This window comes from Pelecanus crispus, chromosome 4, assembly GCF_030463565.1.
Source record: "Pelecanus crispus isolate bPelCri1 chromosome 4, bPelCri1.pri, whole genome shotgun sequence".
NCBI lineage: Eukaryota > Metazoa > Chordata > Aves > Pelecaniformes > Pelecanidae > Pelecanus > Pelecanus crispus.
In genome coordinates this window covers 4,590,640-4,615,078 of record NC_134646.1, presented here as the reverse complement: position 1 = coordinate 4,615,078, position 24,439 = coordinate 4,590,640, and the positions used below count along the sequence as shown (strand labels likewise).

At 41.7% G+C, this 24,439-nt stretch overlaps 1 protein-coding gene across 1 annotated transcript in view; it reads left to right on the top strand.

Moving 5' to 3' along the window:
* The window catches only part of LOC104038634 (N-deacetylase and N-sulfotransferase 4), an 87,107-nt gene that overhangs the window by 44,394 nt on the left and 18,274 nt on the right, over nt 1-24,439 (top strand). The window contains exons 4-5 of the mRNA XM_009493063.2: nt 752-937; nt 2,652-2,780. Coding sequence (XP_009491338.1) covers nt 752-937; nt 2,652-2,780 — 315 coding nt within the window. The remainder of the gene's footprint in view (nt 1-751; nt 938-2,651; nt 2,781-24,439) is intronic.

Below are 24,439 nucleotides of genomic sequence, written 5' to 3'. Positions count from 1 at the left end.
CATCAGGAGCGAAGGGAACATGCCCAGCACGCTCACAGTGAAGCGTCTTCCTTAGTTCCTTCTGCCTGCACATGAACTACCTCATTGTGCCATCGGCAGATATTTTCAAGATAACCTATAGACTGTATTCATGAAAATGTACTTATTTCCTCATAGAAATGGAGCTAAATAAATATTTATGAAAAAAAGATGTCTGTCAAAGTCCAGCTTTTTTGCTACTACCTTAATACCATGGAAAAACCATAAGCAGATACAGAAGCTATGGGGGATATATAATTTTTTTTTTTTAAATCAGGAAGGAATCTTGCTCCTATTCTAGAAATAAGAAACAAAAAATCCCACATATGTCACTGCAACAACTTTTTTCCATCTGTTTGCTGCTCTAATGCTGTTTGATAGCTTAGTAAACAAGCAGCATCAGCTTACCGGATTACCTTTAAAAAGAACCAAACAGGTAGGATGCATATTAAAATAGACACAATATGTAATGAACAGGCAGGCAAATCTATTCCACATAACAGTAACGCAACATAATCCAAGAGGATTATTTATCAGTCTGCAGTTATCAAATTGTAACTCCAGTTCCCCTCATCTCCCTCCCATTTTTAGCTTGTGCTACATACAAATAGATACAAGTCTGTCCAAGGACAACAGCTTCTTCAGTGCTGCCGTCTGCAGGAAAAATAAGCCTTGAATAATTACATGTTCTTTTTCTGTTCCTAAATATATTCCTCCCTCTGCTGTGTCGCAGGAGCATGGCATACCGACTGGCATGGGATACGCGGTGGCTCCGCACCACTCCGGGGTCTACCCGGTTCACATCCAGCTGTACGAGGCCTGGAAGAAGGTCTGGCACATCCAAGTGACCAGCACAGAAGAATACCCACACCTGAAGCCTGCACGGTACAGACGGGGCTTCATCCACAATGGCATCATGGTACACTGCATTTCCATGCTTCATAGCAATAGTACTTTAAGTGACTCAAAAGTATGCTATTTTTACCAAATGCTTCAAGTTTTACAGCAATCATTAAAATTCTCTGTGACCGAGGATTTGTAAGGATGCCAAAATAGTGCGTTTGTTATGCAGCCAGCTTAAAAAAAAAAAAGTCACACAAACTCAGGCAAACTGCAGATGTAATCCTCAGAAACTAAATGTACTTGTAGTCCCATCAACTATCAACTGAGTTATAAATGCATACTTTGAAATTCATTAAACTGCCTAAGACCTATGTTTCAAGCTCTGGTTCATCTTTATGCATGAAAGGATTAGAAATCCACCACCTGGGAAGGTGCGCAGGTGTAAGTAATCTCCTCCAGCAAGTGTGACACTTCTCTGAGGCTGAGGTTTCGTTCCCAGCTTTGCTTCTGAAACTCCCAGAGCCAGGGACTGGACACACGCCCGACTCTTCCGGATCATGCATTTGCACGGGGAGAGAGAAGGTTCCTTACATACATACTTCAACCATATGAAGGGCAGGAAAATGTATAAAATTATTTGGCCTGTCTTACCAGCCAGCTGCAAGGCTGTAGATAGGTGAAACGCAAAAACTGAATGAGCATAAGTGAAAGTAGAAATATTTCAAGGGCAGGTCCTGGGATGCTTTAAAGTCCCAGGTGACTTGAATATTGCCTTTGCATATAAAGTCAAAATTGTGATCCCCTAAACAAGACAAAAGAAACATCTTCATCAAAACCAAGAAGTTACTGCACAGAGTCCAATTACCACTGGAACAGACTCAAATTCAGCAGTGCCTTTACACACATATTAAAATGCTCCACCAAACGTAGGTTTCATTGGCTGTTTTAACTGAGTAGAAAAGCAAAACCGCTGACTGGAGGGAAACAAAAGGCCTTCCCCAGGTGAATTATGTCTCTGCATGGATTAGGCAATACCCACAAGCCCTGACAGTTGTTGTCTTTACTTTACCAGAGCCCTTTGATAGTACCTACCTAATAATGTAACTAAACCACCTAGTTCTCCAGGATGAGTTTGTTTTCCCACAGCTGCCAGCTGGCTTGTTTCTGACACGCAGCCTCTTGATTTATAGCAGGACAGGGAGCTGACCTCAAGCTGGTCTCATGTGAGCATCCCACCAGTCCCGTACCCATTTCACAAACAAGAGTGAGGGGTTCAGTACGGTTTTCAGGACTGAGGAAAGTATAAAGCAACAGGTCTTTTGCGGTCCGCAGCCTTGAATACAGATTCAGTTCAATGTCTCAAGAACAGTAAGATTAATTGCCTGAGATAGCAAAGATGGCCAGGAAGCACTATTTATCTGCTAATAAACTAACCTTGCTAAGGGAAGAGAGATCTGGCTTTTTGTTTTCTTCCTCTTCCAAATGCCAGGAAACAAACACTTATTATGAGTGTATGAGCCGAATAAAACAGTCTCTGCATGAAAGCTCAGCGCATGCGTGTCACAGCTTTCCAGAGCTGGCATCTGGAAATCACATCTGCAGGATCACGCTTGCTTACCACGAGAGTACAGAAGGCACAAAGGAGCCCATAAATAAACATGCCAGAGCACAGAGGCGGAAAGGGTTGCAGTTTTGTTTCTTTGAGTTGCTGGAGGGATTCGGGTGGCTGTGCCAGCGTAAGTTTGCAGAAAGAAGTTAATGTCACAACAGTGCTGTTGTTTTGTTCTCAGGTGCTCCCTCGACAGACCTGTGGCCTTTTCACTCATACTATTTTTTACAAGGAATATCCTGGGGGTCCTCAGGAGCTGGACAAAAGTATCCGAGGAGGTGAACTCTTCCTCACCATTCTTCTGAATCCTGTAGGTACCTTCTTTTGCTATTTTTTGGACATGTTGACTAATGGGGAGGAGGGAGGGAGGCAGGGAAGGCGATAGGTTTTCTTTGATCTTGTTTGGGAAATAAAAATCAAGACCACTTGCACAGAGGTAACAAGCAGTTTAAAAGGAAAGGAGCAAAATGTCTTCTGCTAATTTCTAACTACAACTGTATGCAACAAGTTACTGGAAAATGCATTCATTTCAGCTCCATACTGTTTCCCATCCTGAAGCTGGGTCCCCGTGAGAAAAGAGCGCGCTGACCTGTCTGAGACTGAAAGAAACCAGTGAGAGTAGAGAAAACTCTGTGCTCTTATCCCGCTTTTCCTTTTTTCCATAAGCTTGGCTCCTGAGGCACTCCTGATATAGCTCAATGGAAACCCCAGCGCTCAGGCCTGATATCATTCCCCTTCCACTAGCTCTTAAAATAGGTTTTGTGCAGCTAAGAAATACCCCAAGCAGTACATAGCCTTCTAATGAACAGTTTTGCTTTGCTCTTTTTCTCTGTCAACGTTACATGAACCATAAACTATATATATGTATGTATGTGTGCACATATAAACAACCTACATATGTATAAACACACACATATATATGGTTTAACCAAAAGTGCCACAGACTTTAAGGACAATTTGCAGAGCTATCATGCAATGTTGTCTCTCAACTAATAAAGCCGTCTGAACTGCACTGTGCTAATATCCACATGCACTCACAGAGATGACAACACGATGTAGGCGGGTGCATAGGTGTGATTGGGCTTACCAAGGATCAAGGAGGAAAGCTACCTGACTGCAAATGCTGTATTTTGAGTCATAGAATCATAGAATCGTTCAGGTTGGAAAGACCTTTAAGATCATCCAGTCCAACCATTAACCTAACATTACCAAGTCCACCACTAAACCAGTTAAGGGGAGAGTAGCAACCCCACACCTCCTGGCTTGGTGGCTGGATCACTTATAATGATAGTAAAAACTAGGAATCATTAAGATTGGAAAGAATCTTTAAGATCATCAGTCCAACCGTCAACCCAACACCCCCATGCCCACTAAACCATGTCCCAAAGTGCCACGTCTGCCCGTTTTTTGAACGCTTCCAGGGATGGGGACTCCACCACCTCTCTGGGCAGCCTGTTCCAATGCTTGACCACTCTTTCCGTGAAGAAATTTTCCCTGTGTTCACAGTCACAGTTCTCTTGCCTGTGAACAACAGTCTGGTGCTATTTACGACAGCAGCCTAGAGGTGGAAGGAGGAAGGACAAGAACAAAAAAACCAACCCCCATATATCAGTTATTTTTTTGCCATTGTCCTCCCTTCTTCCTGTTCCACCCAAACAGCTATACTACTCACAAGATAAATGTCTTGTGTCTTGCCAGGTGGCCTAATTTTCAGTGGTTTTAAATTGCAGTACTCCTTGACTTCTCTGCAGATTTAAAAAAACTTCAGGTGGAGCTAACTCTCAAATCCAGGTCACTTTTAGAGACCTAAATATAGATTTCAGTATTATATAACTAGGTGAAAATTTTGGCTGGGGAGCTAAGGTGGCGTCTGAATCAAAGAGTCAGTGGGCTTAAAGAAATGGGACATTTCTGTTGGAATTCTTCTGTACCACACACATGACACCTAATTTCAGAATTAAAAAAAAATATCGCTGTTCTTTATCCTGTCTCTCCATTAGCTGCCATTCTCTCAGGCTGGTTTTTCTTCCCATAGTTTCCCTAAGCATAACTTGGCTCATCACTGTCTTGGGATGCTGCTGGAATTTATCCTTAGCTTTATACTTTGATCAATACCTGTGCACCTTTCACTTACCTGAAGATTTCCTCAGATTTAGGCAGTGCAGCAGTCTGTAGCAGAGTGTGCTCTTACTCCACAGAGATGCTTAGAATAGCCCCAATTCCTCAGTTAATCATCTATTCCATGTCCAAGCCTGTGAGCAGGCTCAGGCCACCCAGACTTCCTCCCCTGCAACTCACCTTTTCCCTGATTTCAGGTTTTTCTTTCCTACTTGCTGTCAGTAAGCAAGAAGCTGCAAGCTCACGGTTGCTCATTACAAATTTCAGCCTTTGGATCTTTTAAACAATTGCATCCAAATGTTCTTTCCAAAGACAGGCTGAGGCTATGGGGAAGGGTAGATCTTCAATTAGTCTAAAAATTCTTTGAAAGGCTATTATTGAACTCTGAATGAAATCAGATAGGCCTATGTCACCATTTACTACACTCTCTATAATTCACTACCCTGGGCTCTCCAGGCACCTCCCAAGCAGGACCAACCTTGGAGGTGCTGGAGCATTTTTCTTGTGGGAGCTCTAACATCCCCAGCTGCTTGTGCCCACCCCGCAGGAGGTTTGCCCCAGCTGGGTCCAATTGCTTCCCCCAGGAAAGGGCCAAATCCCTCCCTAGACAGGTCCAGCAGCACAGCTCTTGGTGCCTCGCCGAGTGTGACACAAAGAATACTTGAGAGAAGCAGTTCTACTGTCTGCCTTTTAGGTTTCAGGAATGATGCAGCAGAGACAGAACCTTTCCTAGGAAGGCAATACGTAATGCCAGGCAAAGCATTCCAGATTTAATCATGTGTCTGTGATGTTCCTGACAGAGTTAGAAGATAGTCTTCCAAAGAAAAGGGGGGGGTGGTGGTGGGGGGAAGATTTTCTTTGATTTTCTTCAGTATGTGAAGTCATTGTTTTGACCAAGCTATGCTCCCAATAACTTGAGAGTGCAATATATATTATTGGGTGGTATTTGAAAAGAACAGCTTTTCTGTACTGTTAATGTTTCATTCCCCCCTCCCACTTTTATGATTTTCTATCTTTACCTCATCAAAGCTGATATTTTACTGAGCTAAGCGACACAAGTGAAATACTGACGTGCACTTCCCTAACTCTGAGTTAAGTATGAATTTGTTCCAATATAAGTGCTTATTCAGACAGGAAGAAATATAATTTAATCATGTGTGAGCTGAAGTAAGATATACCACCAAACCCCACCATCATTCAAGTCAGGTTGGTACACTATCCAATGAAATATGCACTGACTGACAACAGTAAAAGCAAAATCTAGCCTTATCTCAGAAGGAAACTGGTGTGAGTAGGAAACAAAATCATCTATATTCATCCACCCTTTTTCTTTTTTTAAAAACCAAGCTTGGACAGCACACAAATGAACAAATGGGAAGACTTTTCTTTTATTCAGTGTAAGAGAAGGTGTAGTGTTTCGGTGGTTAATTTGAAAAAGTTTACAGATTAGTATCTAAAATCTGTGGTATCTTCTGAAAAGGATCAGCAGAGTGCCTCTTCCACTGGCCAATCACAAATTCAGTTGAATAAAAAAATATGCTTTGAACGTGATGCGTTCTCCAATCTGGCAGTAGTGCCTACTGGAATAGCAACAAGAGACTTCCCATCTCACATCCTAGAAGCTTTTCACACACCTCCGCTCATTAATAAGCTTCTTTAGTATTTGGATATCAACCTGTGCAGTTCAGGGCTTTACCAAAAGCACAATTCAGGGGTTTACCACGAGCAGTACAGTGTAAACCTGCACGTGATCTCCAAATGGATTATGGAAAAGAACAACTGTTGGGATTGTAAAGTCTTTCTCAAAACCATGATTTAAAATGTTGTTGTTGAGTCATATTGAATGAGATGCCTAATGTAGTTCATGGATAGAAACCATATCCATTAAATAAAATCCTAATCAGAGTGCACCGTCCCCCCAGCACGTAGGCTGCTTTACACATTGTTGCAGCTATCCTACTTCAAGTATTGCAGCAAAGGGATTGCCTGTACCATTGTTTATATTGTTTAAAACTATTTTGCATTTACTCTTTAAAAACACTGACCAGACTCTTTCCTGGTGTGAAGGAGATTCACAGAAATAGAGTAGTTCCTATTAATTCTACTGCCACGTGGTTGCACAAGTCTCAGGCTCTGGTCTCAAGCGGGTGTGCACAATTGCCACCGGCATTACTGCGAGTTATGTGCATCCAGTGAGGGGAAAGGGGAACCCCTCCACACAGGCCGTGCGCTCTTCTGGAGTGTGCAGACAGTATAAAACTATTTCTGCTTGTGGAAAGAGAACGTACACACATGCACTCTGACAGCGCTGCCAGGCTACCGTGACAACTGAAGTTACATACAAATTATGTGTGTTCTTACCATAAAAAATCATACTCCAGAGTCCAAGACTGGGTTAGAAATCTCCTTACGCAGCTAGTTATTTGCCCTGTGGTGCGAGGTATCATTCACTACCCCTGCCTGGTTCGAAAAGCCACAGGGGAACAACAAAAAAACCAACCAAAGAAAAAGGAATATCTGGTTTCACAGAGCCCTTTCTACAACTACAGCAGATGATCATTTTATTATCATTTTATGAGGTGCCTTCTTGTTCATCAAGTAGGCTAGAAGTTAGAAGAGGGTTTTGAGCAAGTTTGTGGTTGTTGCCCGTCTCATTTCTGTGGGTTTTGTTCCCTTTGCCAGTTTTTACATTGGTGTGTTTCTGTAGACGAGCCTAGCAACAGTTGGGGAACAATTCCGTGTTAGGTGTGATACAGAACAACGTTTTGGCTTAGATACTTGAAAATCTAGATGCTTTCCCTATAAAAACAAACCAACCCATAAACAATTACTAATACACTTTTTAAACTGAAAACAAAGTGAGCTGTGCAGTTCAACGACATCTTCCCAAAGCAGCTATTATAAGGGCTGGTCTCCCACATATTGCACAAGCGTCTGTTTGCTCCTGGCTTCTCTTTGGAGACAGCTACCTAGTTTCCTCTAAATCAAAACCCTGGATCTGGGTTTTGAGGATGGTTTACTTTAGGGAGTGTTCCCAAAAGCCAGTCCGGACAAGGATGCTTTGGCTTTGGCTCTCTGCAGACCTCCAACACTGTTCCCAGCAGGCTTTCGATCCTCACATCTTCCCACTCTTTTGCTCTACGTCCTTGAGTGTGCACACATATTACCAGTGCCGTGCATAAAAACATACCTCTAAAGGTTCTCGCACTATTTCAGACACTTGAAAAAACATGCACAAAACAATTGTTATATTTTTGAGCCATGTGTGCAGAAATTCTATGTGGTGGGAGCAATGTAGGCATGAGCTTACTCCGTGAGCGGATACAGAGGAGCAGCACACTCCACATCTCATACCCCCACCTACACACAAAGCATCGCTGCTGTAAGGTATCTCCTACTGCTGCATGGAAATGACCAAACCACCTGGAGCACTAAAACCAAGAAACTTGTCTCACTTTCAGTTTGCCTTGTTGAAGAGACATGTAGGTGAATCTATTGCTTATTAAGTAGACTAACAACACTAGCTGAAAAAGTGCAGAGGTGCTGCACAGTTTGGCCCCTCTTTCCCTTCACCATCCAGCACCAGCTTCCCTGCTTCATCTTACTAGTCCGACAGGTGTCCCTTTACACCAACCAGTAACATACATATTCATTAGTTATGGAGGACAAGAGTACAGCTGAGAACAGTTCATGTCCACAGTTATTTCAAGGCAAGGCTTCCAGAAGTGAAAAGCTATACTTTACTCTCTGGTAAATAGAATTATTACAGATTTCACACACACACTTCAAGACAGTCTTTTTCAGACTGTTTCAAATTTTAGAAATAATCACAGTGCCTTGATTAAAATCAGCACAGCACCACCTTTTGCTGTGGATTACAGCTATTTAGCTGTCTAAAAACAAAGTCAGCTATTTCTGGCCTTCTAGCTTAAGATATCAGGGCAAAGAAAAAGAAACCTGAAAGTCTGTGAGTAAGTGGTGACACAAGCTGTTCTGAAGAGATGCAGATGCATGATAAGTGGATGAATAAACTTTAGCATGAATAGCAGCCCAAGCACAACAGAACCAAAGTCAACATCAACGCCAGCTTCCGGGAGGACTTTTCAACCCTATAACCCTGCTTCTCAACCCTATAACCACCAACCTAATGCTCTCTCTGCATTGGCATCAATACCTTGAACAGCTCAATTACATCTAACTGAAACAGCCCCCAGCAGAGTCAAAAAACAAGTAATAGATCATGGTTCTTTTCGTTGCACGGGCATGGCATCTGCACTACGATCCTGCTTTGTTCAGGAAAATGCCTCGCTTGGATGATGTAGACCAGGGTTTCCAGGCACAAAGCAGCGACTTGATTTGTAGTTGTGTTTTTAACAGGATTTCAGCAGCGAAGATGGGTTGTAAAAGATAGCACAGAGAAGTTCATGTTTCCTCAGGCTGTTATGACATCCATTTATAATCTTTTATCTCATCCCCCCAAAGAAGTGCAAGTAGAAATGCAACTTAAATAATCAAGTTTTGATTAAACATTTTTTCAATTAGTTTGATTACTGAAGCACATTTCAAGAATAATTAAACATGGGGAAGCAAATTTACTAAATAGGAATAATGTATCAGATAGGAAGAATTTATTTACAGCTCATTTAGGGTCAGACTGCAACTCTCTTAATGATAAGGGCAGGCAGTAACATTGACATTGCAGTACATCGACTGCAACACTAGTTCTTTGGTGAGTATATATTCCATGAACTTCACATGTGAGAAGTTCACCAAGTGGCCTCTGCAGGGAGCAGGTGGGAGATAATGAGGTTTTTGCATGAGGTAAGGAACCTGCAACTAAATCTTGAAAAAGGCAAGACCTGAATATCTGCTAGCCTTTCCGAACTTTAAAGCACACTGCCAATGAAGGCTACTGGCAAATTCTCTCTTTTCCCCTCTGAGCCTTGACAAGCAAGTGGTTTACAGAAACCCTATCCATTATTCAGGCTGGAGTAAGCAATTTCAGCAAATGTATTACAAACAGATATTAAGCTCATATACCAAAAATGTTTGCATTTCCATGAAGCAATACCACATAGATGGTTAAATTAGAAAATGCCCAAGTGACATTGCATTAAGATAAAGAGTTTGCAGAGAGATTGTCAAGGGGATCTTCCGATGGATTTTTTTTTTTTTAAATGGCTTCTACTGAATACTCTGTGGCTTAGAGAGATATTTTCACTTTCTAATTTATGAATCCTAAAGATGAGTCATGTCTGGCAGAGATGATTTAGTAGTATGCAGACAAGGGATAAATTCCACCAAGACAGAGAGAAATCAAACCAACTTTCCTTTGAGTTTTAATGAGGGTTACAAGAATCCCAGCCAGACCTTTCCAGGATGCAGCTAATGCAGAAGGCTGCTCGAGTCTAGAGTTTGGGGTACGTATTCTTTGCATAAACACTTCAAAGCAAAGCTCATTAAAGTTAGTGGAAAAAGTCTCAGTGAACAAACTGGGTTTGAAACAAACCTAAATAGTGCAACTCTTTCAAAAGGTATCAGTCTAGCTCCTCTCTGAAGGGTTTCGTTCATTTGGAGGCTTAGAACAATAACAAGAAGCTTCAGATGTATTTACAAATAAGAGATACACATACAGTTTGGGACAGAAAATGAGACATTACTGTGCTCTTGGAGTTTTCCTTTACTATTTGATACAAGAAAAGCAATGAAACATTCAACTGAAATATTTTTTCTCCCTTGCCAGACCAAGGCTAGATGTTCAGTGTTATGTTATTATCACCATCGATGTTATTTACTTCATGGTTTGACAAACAACATTAAAAAATATCAGTTATTCACTAAATCCTAATTAGGGCAGAACTCCTAAAAGTCGTATCATCAGCACTTCCATGTCAGCGGTGAAAATAAAGCAGCAAAACCACCACAGTCAGTAGAAATAAGCAAGAGAAGAGGGGAAAAAAAAAAAGAGACATCCAAAACTTCAATCAATCAAAAGTGCAAAAAAAGTTTTTCAAAACTGTTTTTGTGCCTAATCCAATTTTGATGGTAAAATAAACCTTTTTGCCAGACTAAGATTCTTACCACTGTGCTGCAACAGCACATGTGTCCGTATTAATTGTAGTTAGATCTTAAGAAAGTACATTACTACTCAAGAAAGTACGTTACTCCTCAAGACTTATCTTCAAAGCCAGGAATTTAATACCAAAGAACATCAGACAAGAAGAATACCATGTCCTTAATCTGAATATAACACTACGCAGCCACGTAAAAGTGCTCGAACATTTTCTCTGGCTCTGACCAGCATTGTAGCAACCTGATCCCTTGTGAAAAAATATTTAGGTTTTCTGCTTCAACAGAAAAAAACCAAAGACAGCTTAAGACTTTCATTTATTTACTTCTTAAATTGTTTTGAACAGCATAATGTCCTTTTCTCTCTTCCTAAACCTTGCCAATTCTTCACCACCTTTTTGCAGTGTTTTGAGGTGCTTTCAAAGATTTTTTTTTTTTTAAAATGTTTGCTTTGTTGGGTTACATAACTATAAAGAAGTTCATGGCATTCCAAGGAGTTCAGCAATTCAGTTATCTTCATCTTTTTTTTTCATTCTACTTCACATTATTTACTTAGCTTAATTGCCCTTTAGAATAACTTTATCCATTCCCAGAATATATTTGCAAAATCCCCCTTCCTCTTTGTTCACTTCACCAGTGCTGCACCACAGTCCTTTTCTTTACCCCCCCACCCCGCTTTTTTTCTTTTAAAATACCTTCCCATCCAATGTTAACCAACTTTACGTGCACTTCTGTCTCTTACATACTCAGCAGAGAAAGACAAGTTAACTGGCATTAAAATCAACCTGCATTAAGGTACCTTCTTGCTTTTGAAAGAGAGTTTTGGTATGAAAGCTCTGATGTGCCAATCAAAGCAACATATTTTCTAAGGCACACTCGTGGTCACATCATCTGCTATCATAAGCAAACACGGAGCAAGAGGTGGAGTGAGCAAATGGGACGAACAGAGCAAATCCCTTGCTTTCCTTCAAAATCTAAACAGTGAAAATTCATAATTAAAAAAACATTCATAACATACAGTTCCCAAACTGAAATACTTTCAGCAGCAAAAAGCAGATTTCTCATGAGAAAAGTTAGGGAACTCCTTTGGAGTTTAAATTTAAGGAGGATTTTCCACATCCAAATGTCAGGCTCAAAACTAAGTGGGTTCAGCCCATGTTCTCTGACCGCTGCCCTTCATCCAGTCTCCTGAGAACTGCTCTGACATATTTAAAGCATGCTTTTACAAATTGTTCTATATATCACATCTTCAGCAACCGCAAGGTCTTCCAGTATCTGTTTTCTAGTTCGTCTCCTTTACTCCTCTGCTTCACAGACGATAAAGAACAGTCATAAACATTTAACAGCCAAGATAAGCTAATAAATACAGCCCTAAATATTATCACCCCTACAAACAAGAGTGAGACAGTAATTTCTCCTAAAAAAAACCTCTTTAAACCAGAGAGCTTTTTATTAAGCCAGCAAGTGACAGCACAAAAGGCACCTCAGTCTAACACTAAAGCAAAAATAAGTCCATCAGGCTTTGAGAAGAACCAGCAAGACCCACTTGCTCAGTTGAGTAGTCAGTGAATTAGATTTACTTGCCAGTCTGGTGCATGTTTTTCTCATTACCTGTTCACCTTGAAAAGCTAATGGATAACCCCTAATAGTGGCACCCCCTTTCCTGCAGCGCCCTTCCTATCTTCTGCTCCGCTCTAGCCCCATTTCAGGTCTGCAGCCACCGACCCCTTCTGAGAGACAGTGTCAGGTTAATGCTGAAACCAAAGTAGTTGTAGACCTTCCTGTGTATGCAAGGGCAAAGCTTCTTGCGAAGTGTGACCCAATCTTTGGCCACATTCAAACAGTGGGAAAGCTTGCAGAAAAAGAAACCTACTTGAGACCCCCACCATCTCAAGATGTTCCCATCTCTGTCCTGGTCACGGCTGAACACAGTGAATTAAGGTTTTCTGTAGCCTGAACCGAGAAGGTCAGGTACCCCTCGAGAGGTGGTTAAATTGAAGATCCCTACCAAAGATCAGATTGTTACTTATATGCAGTGTCTTAATTCATGAGATGCTTCTCCTTTCCTCCTCTTCCTTCCTTTTCCTCCGTGTTACACATGTGAACTTGGCTGGGCTAACTCTTCCTTTCCCCTTCTTCTCACGGGGTGTTTTAATTCAGCCTGCCACTGTCTCCTTTTTCATAGTCAGACCATAAAAAACTTTCACAGGCCATTCCTGCATTTTATTTGTACGTATACATAAATCTCTTTAGATCTATACCTGCATGACCACATAGTACCTAGAGACACATGCATATCCTGCACGAAACGGTTTTTTTTGTCTGCAAAGCCAACAAAATAAGACATATTTGCAACTGATAGATCAAGCCATTTTTAAAGTAAAAGTAGCCATTTTTAAAGCAAAGTAGCAGAAAAAGGGAAAAGTTAAACACTTTTTAAAACTCCTCTTCCTACTTCAATCAAACATCCCTAAGAAGCTTTAACCCGAGATGAAATGTGGCATATGAATTGCAGGAAGATTAGCTGCTTCTGCGGGAATTCAGTTGTTGAGAGTGAAATCAGACTTGAGATTGAAAGGTAACTTTGAACTCAACCCAGAGAAGCTACAGACAGTCCATAATAAGGTACATTATTATTCTAACTTTGAACAAGGCGTGACCACACGTTGCAGAGCTAGGCAAATTCTTTGTAAGTGTCATGGGACGGTCTTAATTTTGAAGGCCACTTAAATGCATTTACATTTTTAAACTCTCACCGTAAATAAAGGGTTATTGTTCATCTCCAGTCTGTTAGGTCTAGATTCTGCATGTCCCACATGTGTCGTACTTTGAACATTTTGTTCTTGTTTCCTGTTCTCACTCATCACAAAACCAGATGAGAATCACACGTTATTGCTTCAGAATATTAAAAGTAAATGCAGAGAGGGGTTAATTTATACCTTCCACGAGAGATTTGGGAGTGTTATTATGAAACATCTTGAGTGTTAATAATATTTTTCTTTTTATTTGCTTTGTTTCTCTGAGCATAGCTGTAGAAAGAATAAAAAAATAACCTTGGGCATTGTAGGAAATACACTGCAATCCAAAAGTAATTCATAATGCAGTTCTACTAAGGGCCCTGTGAACAGAGCATCCCAGCATATTTTGGGAACAGGAAAAATAAAGCAAGCAACTTCCGCACTACAAAAGTGTCAATACTTGTTGAGCCATAATTAGCAGGCTACTGCCTATAGGGACAGGCATGTCCCTCCCCAACACGACAAGCGGGATATGTTCACTCTACCAAATTAAAAGGGAGTTTTGTTATTAACTAGCTACGTCAGAATTTGTCTTAATGTTCACAAACATACCAAATCAAATGAAAAACAAGAGAGAGTTGGGCCGCCACCTTCTTTGTACCGGGGCCCATTAACCTGCCAGGCCAACGTAAAAAGCCATTTTACTGCATTAAGTGAATGTTGCAGTGAAGCAGGAGAGAGCGGCCAGACACTCGTCCCTGTAGAGGGGCCGTGTGGCTGCCATCCCGGGGGCATCCCAGCCAGTGCTGCCGGGGCAGGCAGTGTAACTGCAGGACACAGACATTAGCTTTTGCCCGAGGAAGGGGGTCGGATCTCTTCTTTATTCAGAAAAACACTTACATGCCATGCACGTTCGGCATCGTAAACACTTCTGTTTTCTTCCTGCCACAGCACGTATTAAGGTTCAATACAACCAACATACATTTGTTTTGAAAGATAGCGCACTACAAAAGTGCCTGTATCTACAGCACAATCACCCCTACCCCTAAAGATATTTCCTTTTGCAACTAGAAGTCCTGTAGGCACTGATAACATGATAGAAATATTATAATACAAACATAAAATTTGAAGCCACTTTTATCTTCCAACTCCAGGTGTATGATTAAATCCACTCCAGCCTTGCTCAGGCTTTTGAATCTTTTTCCCCCCTTCGTAAGTCATTCTTTTTTCCTTCATCCCACAAGGCTACCCCAGCTGCAAAGAGCTGGTATAGGAAAATACTATCCCATGGAAACTCAAGCCTTCAGCAGCATATTGAGAACCTAATTAGCTCGAAACTCAGAGCATGAAGAAAATATTTCAAGGATAACACATCTCCTTTCTTTCTTTCATGACATCTTCCTTCTTTATGAAAGCTGATACTCCACACCATGCATTTTGGTACTTTATCAGAATTACTTCCCAGCAAGTTAGGTGATGGCAGAAATAGTAATAAATGACTGTGTGTCAACAAGAGGGTTATTGGGTAAAGAGAAAAAGAATCTGTTACCTTCGAGCACACACCATACGATAATTTATTAAAGTGTCAGGAGCAAGCCTTTAAGGTAAAAATGAGCTGACTCAGAATTCTCTGATTATTGAAAATGAATCCTTAATAGAAGTAAATGGACAAGAACAAAATTTCCTTGCTGTGTTCACCATTCAAAATTAATTGGAAAGCGGCTGATTTGAGAATATTATATCCTCTAGTGAACTGAAAATGCTGTATTTTTTTTCTTCTAAAACCAAGAGTGGAGAATTAAATTAACTCTGAGGTTTGTTTGCTCAGAGTAAGCCACCAAAATGGATTAATTAATCATCATTTATGAATACTCTATAACATAGAGCCGTCAGGTCTTCATAAAACTGCAAGAAAAGCAACATGACAGTAGAACAGGTATAAAAACACATGATAAATTTCCTGCGTCTCTGAAATCTATATCAAGTTGCCTGGCATTTCCTTCTTTGCAGTTTGAAAGAAAGTATCCTGGTGAAAACCTTTACTCAGTCTTTATAAGAGGGCTCAGTTTAAACGGGGTGATTTACAGTTATTCTACAACTCTGTGTGCTACGCAGGGTCCTGGGCAGTAATTTCCATAGGGAATGTCAGTATTGCTCTGAGAGACTTTACCTTCCTCTACCTGGAGACTATGAAGTGCTGTATTAACGATAATAGACATAATTGATTCCATCGTTCAAAACACAGTTAGAACCAGATCTTAATTTAAGCACATCTATAAAGAGAAATGTCAGAGAATCAGTCATTTATGGAGTCTTATCCAAACTAATAATCATTTTGACCATTATTTGCAATTAGCAGATAGGTGAGCACATTTCTCCCAAAGTTCAGCTGGCTCAGAGGATTATGTTTTAACTCATTGATTGGAAGGGTAAATAGAGAGAAAAATGACCAGAGATCCAGCTAAAAAGAAAAAAAAAATAAATATAGCTCTGGCACTGGGTCAGGCTACTGTTGAACTTCCTGAAGTCCTGTTGAAGGGAACAGGGCAGCTTGCATCTTTGCCTGTTGTACTGAACATCGATCTGTGAAATACGGTGCTTCCTCTACGGGTGTTAACACCGACTGGCCCCTGAGCAGCGCGTTATGCACCTGCAATGCTCAAGCAAATGTCCCGTTTCTTAAGGGGGTCAGTCCGCCAACCTTAAAGTCCATGTTTACTTCGGGACTAGTTTCCTCCTGCCTAGAAATACTGTCTTCCCTAGAACCTGCCAGAGCAGCCCAGGGACATCTCCAAGCTGTGAGATGACAAAATTTAACCCCAGGTCACTGCAGGTGAGAGAAATTTGATGGAGCATTCCCAGGTGACCCGCAGTCTGTACACAGAGAGAGCGGTGTCAAGCACACAGCTTGGCTCAAATGCGGCATTCATAAATATTTATTACCACTGTTATTAGCTGTTTGGCAGCCTGACCACTGTTGGCTTCCCCTAGTTGAATGCTGTCTAGTTCTTTACACAGATTCCAGAGTGGCAGCATCTCCTCCTCTTATCCAAGAATCACAGTCATGCAGGTACTACATGTGTAGAGCAAACTCTCTCTTAATTATATTTCATCGTATCCTCTGTGGTCTACATAACTAAGGTTTAATGTTGCTTAAAACATAAGCATCGTACTTAGATTTCCTCAAAGTAATGAGAGCGCTGTTTACTTCCATTAAAATAAAAATGAAACAGGAAGAAATTTTCTGACAATTTTCCACTCACACAAGTAAGAGGCCCCATAAGATATTTTGGAAATTCTGGAAAAGTAATTAGTTTTGCTGCAAAGATATTTAATCCACGCTAAAAAGCGATCTCTCCTGGATTATCTGTAATATCTACACACTACTAAAACATGTCATTATTTAATTAGATATCAGGCATTTATGGGCAAGCATGCACAAATGAGAGAGAAAAGCTGACCCTTCCCTAGAAATAAGGCCAAGCAGTGGGAAAACTCGGTGAGGGTAGAAGCAGCGATGCCTGCACGCTGATTGATGGCCACGGCTCCAGCCTGGGCACTCGGATATTATCTGTGGTCTCCCCATACACGTGTGTGCAATGCTGAGCAAAATATTTTCATCCACATCCAGTCCAGCACTTGATTTAACTGCTGGGTTTTAATGTCACTCACAACCCTTACCCTGATGTCCCTTGTCCTCTATGGTCTTTTCCAACCTAAACAACTCTATGATTCTATCCCTGCTCCGTGTTGCAGAGCAGAGTTTGTGACATATCCGGCTGTGCACAGTCGCTCTCACCTGGGAAATGGCAGCTAAGAAATAAAAGCAGGAGCTCCATGGATGCCGGCAGCTACGCCCCACTGCAGAGTCGACTTCATGCAGACAAGCGGGCAATAGGCCAGGGTGAGGGGCTGCCCTGTCTCCACAGGATGAGGTAGGGCTGTCCCCACCTCCCACCCAAACAGCTCTCTGCCGGGGCTGCTGAAGACAAATCCAAGGTATATAAGCTGATGGCAGTTGCTTGCTTAAGCTGCAACATTCAGTCCTCAAACGTGGGGCTTTCCTCTGTCCCCAGCCCATGCCAGCCTGCTCTCCTGCACGAAGAACAGGGCTGACCCGTGGCTCTTTCCCCTCCTCATCGTGGCTGCTGGGCAGCACTAATCACCACCATCCCCCTGTCATCCCCATGAGAGGTTTAGGTCCAGCTTTTGCCTGGACCTGAGACTCAGCAAAATGATGCAGCGCCAAGGATCAGGCTGTCTGCAGCACAGGACATACTGGTCCTAAAGAGGAGACAGCCATAAGATTTCTTGTAAGTGCCCGGCATCCCCCCCTTCCAGTTGGTGTATCTGTTCCTTCTTGGATCTTAGAAACTATATCCGAGTAACATATTTCCATAAAATCATTTATGTTTATGAAAAGACCCTTAAGAGCATCAAGTCCAACTGTAAACCTAACACTGCCAAGTCCACCACTAAACCACGTCCCTAAGTGCCACAACTTTAAAATACCTCCAGGGATGGGGACTCCACCACCTCTCTGAGCAGCCTGTTCCAATGCTTGACTACCCTTTCTGTGAAGAAATTTTCCCTAATATCCAACCTAAACCTCCCCTGGCACAACTTTAGGCCATTTCCTCTCAGCCTATCACTTGTTACTTGGAAAAAGAGGCCAACTCCCACCTCACTACACCCTCCTTTCAGGTAGTTGTAGAGAGCAATAATGTCCCTCCTGAGCTGCCTTTTCTCCAGACCAAACCACCCCAGTTCCCTCAGCCGCTCCTCATAAGGCCTGTGCTCCAGACCCTTCCCCAGCTTCGTTGCCCTTCTCTGGACACGCTCCAGCACCTCAAGGTCTGTCCTGTAGTAATGGGCCCAAATGTTCAATGCTGTCATTATTTCACTCCCACAGACCCAAAAGCAAAAATTTTACTTTACCCACATACACAGGGGAGGCATGGTATATTATTTAGAATTACTTTTGTATTTTTCCAGGCTGTGATAAATACAAGGCTTGTAAGACAGCACTGCTTATGGTGCACCACTCAAGGGCACTGCAGAGGACCTTGGACTAGTGCTAGCCCATGGTGGTCATTCACCCCTCAGCTCAGGCCAGCCCTCCCGCTGTGACAGCGGTACTGTCAGCACTGTGTTTGCGACCTTAAGAAGAGTAAGGGAGAACTATCATTATTTCAGTGCAGTAATAGAGAAAGCTTCACGATTTTCTGTAGATGCAGCCAGAGTGGGATGCAATTTGGTATCATAAACCGATGCCAAGGAATACTCGCATTATTCATTGGCACAAAATAATTGAAGCTGAACTGATTTATATCTGCAGAGGATTATGACTAAAGAGGTTGACAGCCTCGACCAGTATTTTGTAGTTGCTTGACAGAAGTTAACAAGGAGCATGCACCATATACCGTCAAGGAAAAGGGTTATTGATAGCTATCTCCTTACACAAACTGCTTTGATCATCTTTGAAAACTGAAGACCAAAAGCATCTGAGGCTTCTCAGAGCTGTATCTTTGATGATACTTTTATTATTCTGTCAGAAATAGTTGGTGTACAAATCTGACTTAAGACAAGAGTACCCCAATCAGTTTTCATCTGGTTCATTTGTGTAATTTGAAGTTGGGTTTATTCTTGAGTCTGAACTGAATAGATTTTTTTTTTTTTTTAGAGGAAGTTTATAGTCTAAGGAAGTCTTTTCAATGAGAAAACACAGATGGCAACCAAACAAATTCCTGTATCATGAATTTCACTTAAAAATGAAAATATTTGCTTATAACTGGAGGATTGAACAGCTCCAGACTTCTGCTAAGACTTCATGGGGCCCACAGATGTAACTGGTAGCACCACATTTGTACAGAATTCATTAAACTTTGGTCACAATTAGATGTACTGCTGATCACTTATACAAGTGTGACAAATGAACAGACATAAAAAAACCCATTTAGTTTTTCCACCCTAATGCAGCTACACACTGATTGCATAAAGTCATCAACAGCAGCAGTTATTTTTTCACAGGCTCTGAAAGCATGCCCTAACAGTAAAAAAAAAAAAAACCAACCCACTTTTAATTACAGGCTTTAAAAATATATATAACTAATGCAGTGGAAGCTCCTAACTAGCTTTCTTCATCTAGGACCCCACGCATCAGGGGTATGCAAGATGTGTATAATGGGTTGGAATGTGGTCATGATTTAGCCTTTATTTTAGAAGTGAGACTTGGGTAAATATGAGAAAATAAAAATAAAACAAATGTAGCAATTTTATTCTCATAGGGAAAGGAACAACAAACAGGATTTTTCTGTCAATAATAAAGAATTCATTTAATCATACCAACTAAATAATGGAAAAGTAGAAAGCATTCCTGAGTAAATGAGAAACAATTTTGCTCTTTGAATAGGGAATGTTAAAACAACATAGATGCACTTCAGCATTTATATAGCTGTCCCAAGGCCACGTACCACCGTTGATCAACAGCAGCTTCCCCTCCCGTCGCTGGGAGCACTTTGGGTGGAATACAGACACCGCACTGAATATGGGCATGGGAAATAAAACGCCATTCAACATTTTTGTTTCCCCTTCAATCAAAGTCAAAAATGTTTCTTTCCAAACACTGCCTTTGTTGCTTTCTTTAGAGATATCGTGTTTGGAAAATATTTGATTATCCTGTCAAGAATGCTGAAATATAAAAAGATGTGCGGAGTGGAAATAGAGCAAAAGTAAAAAAGCGATTTTCAGGCTTATAAATGATTTTGCCTCAGTAGCAGAAAGGTCATGAATATGAATAGCGCTGAATTCTAGAGAAACAATTTGTCATTATTAAAATTAGTGCTTTGTCAACACAAAAATCTCACTCCCAGCTTCCTTTTTGTGCTGCTGCACAAACAGCTGCATTAAGGGCCCGCGTGTGCTGGGATTCATTATCAGTGAATGGGGCTCTGGCTCATAAGGTACAAGAAAAGTCTGTAATCCATAATAGAAGGCTGTCAGGATGCGAAATATATTAAACACTCGAAACTGAAAGAGGTATTTCTGTGGTCAGCCTAGCATAGAGCTACTTGGTATTAGTAAATGGACACTTGACGGTTTTGCATTTCTCAGCCATGACATCCCATTTACACATTCGGAAATACAACATGCTGCCATCTAGATCCAATTATGAGAGTTTGCTCTTGGAGCAACTGTATAGCATTTTCTGAGCACAATGGAAAAAGGCGGAATAGCAAAATTAAGTTTTCTGGGAAACAGTCACACAAGAGAGGAGCAGAGAAGAGCAGTAAATATGCTACCACATCTCCACAAGAACAGGATGCCTGCACCATATGTTTCCCACCATGTCTTTGTTTTGCACAAGGTTGAGCTATACCCCTGGTTTGTTTTGCATGCATTAATTCCTCCCTTCCTGCAAATTTTATTTAAGAGGTGCAGAAGCAAGGAAAAGAGTTGTTAAAGACAGCAAGCAACAAGTTCCTCTTAGAGGAGCAGGATTCACACACAAGACCCATCTCCACTCCTGGGCTTTCCAGCAATGGGGCAGGGCCAAAGGACAAGCAGGGGAACAGGACCTAAAGGGGAACATTGAGCCTATTTAATTATTGAATGGCTGAGAAGATGAGGTGGAGCACATTTACACGTAATTTTGTAATTTAATTTTTTCCTTGCAGGCGCTAGATCGATGGACAGGCATAGTTTGAAGTATCAACATAAAGGTATCAGCCAGTATCAGCCAGATTCCCAATGTTGGATAGCCATCCTTGAGACTGGCCAGGTACACCAGTGAGACTGGTCGGGTTACACTTCAGCTGGAAGCTAGAGCACTAACAGTCCTTCCAGGAATTTCTGTTCTAGCATGTAGGCATATATTATTCTCCAGGAGAAACCAGAAGCTTTGTGCTAATTTCACAATTGTTTTAATTCACTAGGATAGATGGCAAGGACATTGGTAGCTATGGAGCACAGGCTCCTGGGGAACACAGAGAAGGCAGCCTTATTTATTATTGCACAAATGTGCAGATTTCACTCAGGCTGGAGGGATTCACACCAGCTGAGGGTAGGGCTTACCCTCAGTCATCCAAAGGCACCAGCTTTGAAGTGAAATGTCAAACACTCCTGCATTCAAAGCTGCATGTGTAGCATAAACTAAATCCTGCAGTAAACAAATGCACACACAAAGGATAGAGTTTTAAAAGCAAATAAGTCCTGGTTCTGGAAGTCACTTTTACCCTTTGACCTTCAGAATATTTGTGTTCCTGGTGTCACATATAGTAAGGAATCTAAGCCTCTGAAAGCACAGCTAAGTGGCTAACAGGATCTTCATAGCCACCTGGCTACTGCTAGCATGATGGTCTCCCAAGTAGTTAGCAATAGGACGAGAGGAAATGGGCTCAAGCTGCGCCAGGGGAGGTTTAGGTTGGATATTAAGAAAAATTTCTTCACAGAAAGGGTAGTCAAGCATTGGAACAGGCTGCCCAGAGAGGTGGTGGAGTCCCCATCCCTGGAAGTGTTCAAAAAACAGGCAGACGTGGCACTTTGGGACATGGCTTAGTGGGCATGGGGGTGTTGGGTTGACGGTTGGACGGATGCTCTTAGAGGTCCTTTCCAATCTTAATGATTCCTAGTTTTTACTTTCATTATAAATAATCCAGCCACCAACCCAGGAAACACGAAATTGCTACTCTCCCCTTAATTGGTTTAGTGGTGGACTTGGCAGTGTTAGGTTAATGGTTGGACTGGATGATCTTAAAGGTCTTTTCCAACCTAAAAGATTCTATGATTCTATGTAGGTCACCCAGCCAGTCTGAAAATCCCACTAGAGTTCAACACTTTTTGCAAACTTCTCTTTAAAGCTATATCCACACTGCAGGATCTACAGTGGTTTGCAGTTCTCTGGGATCATCCTCCCAAAAGAGACAAATATGTTTTCCAGTCTTAGAGTAGACTAGCATCCTAGTGCCCTCCAGAGACAAGGTAGCTAACTTTTGTCCAAAATCAAGTGCTTTTAGTTAATACTGTACTAGGTTTGGCACTTACAGGAGGAAATAAACCTCTATATTCTCCATTAATAGGTACATAGCACCATCTAACTCTGAGTAGAGTGCAGTCTCAGGGCACTTCAAGCAGATCTAACATGGTTTATATGCCAATAATTTTGAAACAAGCCCTTTATTTTTCCTCTACTAGCTAATCTAGGTTTCATTTTATGTATATAACACAAGCATGTATATACAAACATTACATATAGAGAATATGCTGTATACCTAGAATTTCTGGGTGTAACTAATTTTAAAAAGCCCTGGAGACAAGAAGCAGATAGTAAAATGGTGGGGTGGTGCTGTCATTAGTTTACAACCAACCTCATATAGGTGTGACTAGTTCAGGTTAGTTAATAAGTCGCTAACCAAATATTACGGCTTCGGAGCAGAGGAGCTGGTAAATAGCCAGATGCAGGATATAGCTTCTGTTGGATTCTGTCAGGTGGAGGAAGTATAAAATACCCTTTCTTTCCCCCTGCCCACCCAACCTAATGGAAAGAATATGATTTATCAACCAGAATAGCATATTAGCTGCACAGGTGGTCTGAGAAATTTAGGGCCACTGTTCTCCTCCCACCTCTTTCTTTTGAAGAAAGAAATTGCAGACCATCTCTGAAGTGTTAATACAGAGCAGGCAACAAAAACCAGGAGAAAAAAAGCCCATTATGATCGTAAAATCACAATTTCCACAGTCTGTGGGCCACAGCTCTCCATTCATTCCCATTGAATATGGATATAAATACGATGCTCCTAAAGTGCTGCATGGGTCACCCTAGGGAGGGCAGGCCAGCCCAGCAGCAGGCTCCCCTGGGGGAGATTAATTCTTTGCAAATCACACCGTCCCTCTGTGCCAGTTTTGTCACCAACAACATGTAGAACTCGGAATTCCCTTTTTTGTGCAAGTCTGAAAGCCATAGCTAAAAATCTGTAGGTGTTTCTTAACGATAAAATGAGGGATTAAAAAATAATTTAAAATAGCAAAACAAAAGGACATTGGCTGCAGAAAAGGGAAAGTGATTACAGGGTACGAGATGGAGGCAGTGACTGAGATCTGGATCAGAGGGTGGATGGCAGAAAGAGCGAAGAAAGGAAAAAGGAAGTTTTCCTACCTACACCTTCAGCATTCTTTGCCTTCACGCCTCTCAGAATATGAGAGATCACAGCAACCAGGACAGAGGGAGACATATATTGCCAAAGCTAGTAAGATACTGCATCAGCACAAACTACAGCATCATTTGAACACTGCTGTCCTGCAGTGTCTGTGTTCTGGCACCAACGGGGGAACGTGACCGGGGCCAAAGCAACACACAACCCACCTCGTTGCCCGTCGCGTGTTGGCTATAGATCGCCTAGTGACAGAAAGGGATGTGACTCAGTGCCTCTTGCACATTTGTGTACCACACATTGCTTATGCTAGTTTAACCTTAAGAGTAATGCAAGGCAGCCAGAGCCCTTTCCCCAGCCTCAGGAATTTGAAACAATTTATTGCCTTTGTACCACACCGTTGCGCAGAGCAGCACCCTCCCTCCCTCCTAAAAACATTATCCCTACCTTGATGCAGTGCTGCCTGCTGGTTAGTGTCAGTCTGTGGGCTGTAGCTTACTTTTTGTCATAGAAAGTAGGAAAACAAGGCTCTTTCTCTTTAATTCACCAATTTTGCTCAGAGCGCTGCGGGAGGGGACGGTCCTTGGCTTTCCATGGTTTCCTCACTCTTGCCCTCAAGGCTGGTTCTGAAGCCTTTTTGGGTCCACCAAAACAGCACGACAAAGCGGTGTAACGGCGCTGTGTATCCCTGCGCCAGCCTCGAGGCATGCAGAAGCATTATGCTAGCTCAGCACATTTCTAGACTATTGCATTTTCTACAGATTGTGCATCAGCATGAAAACAAACTTTCATGTCCATCCATGCTGTAAACGTGAACAGTTAATACCCACCTCCTTTTGTCTCAGCTGATTTGGATAGAATTAGATATGGTTTTATCCCATGTATAATGCATCATA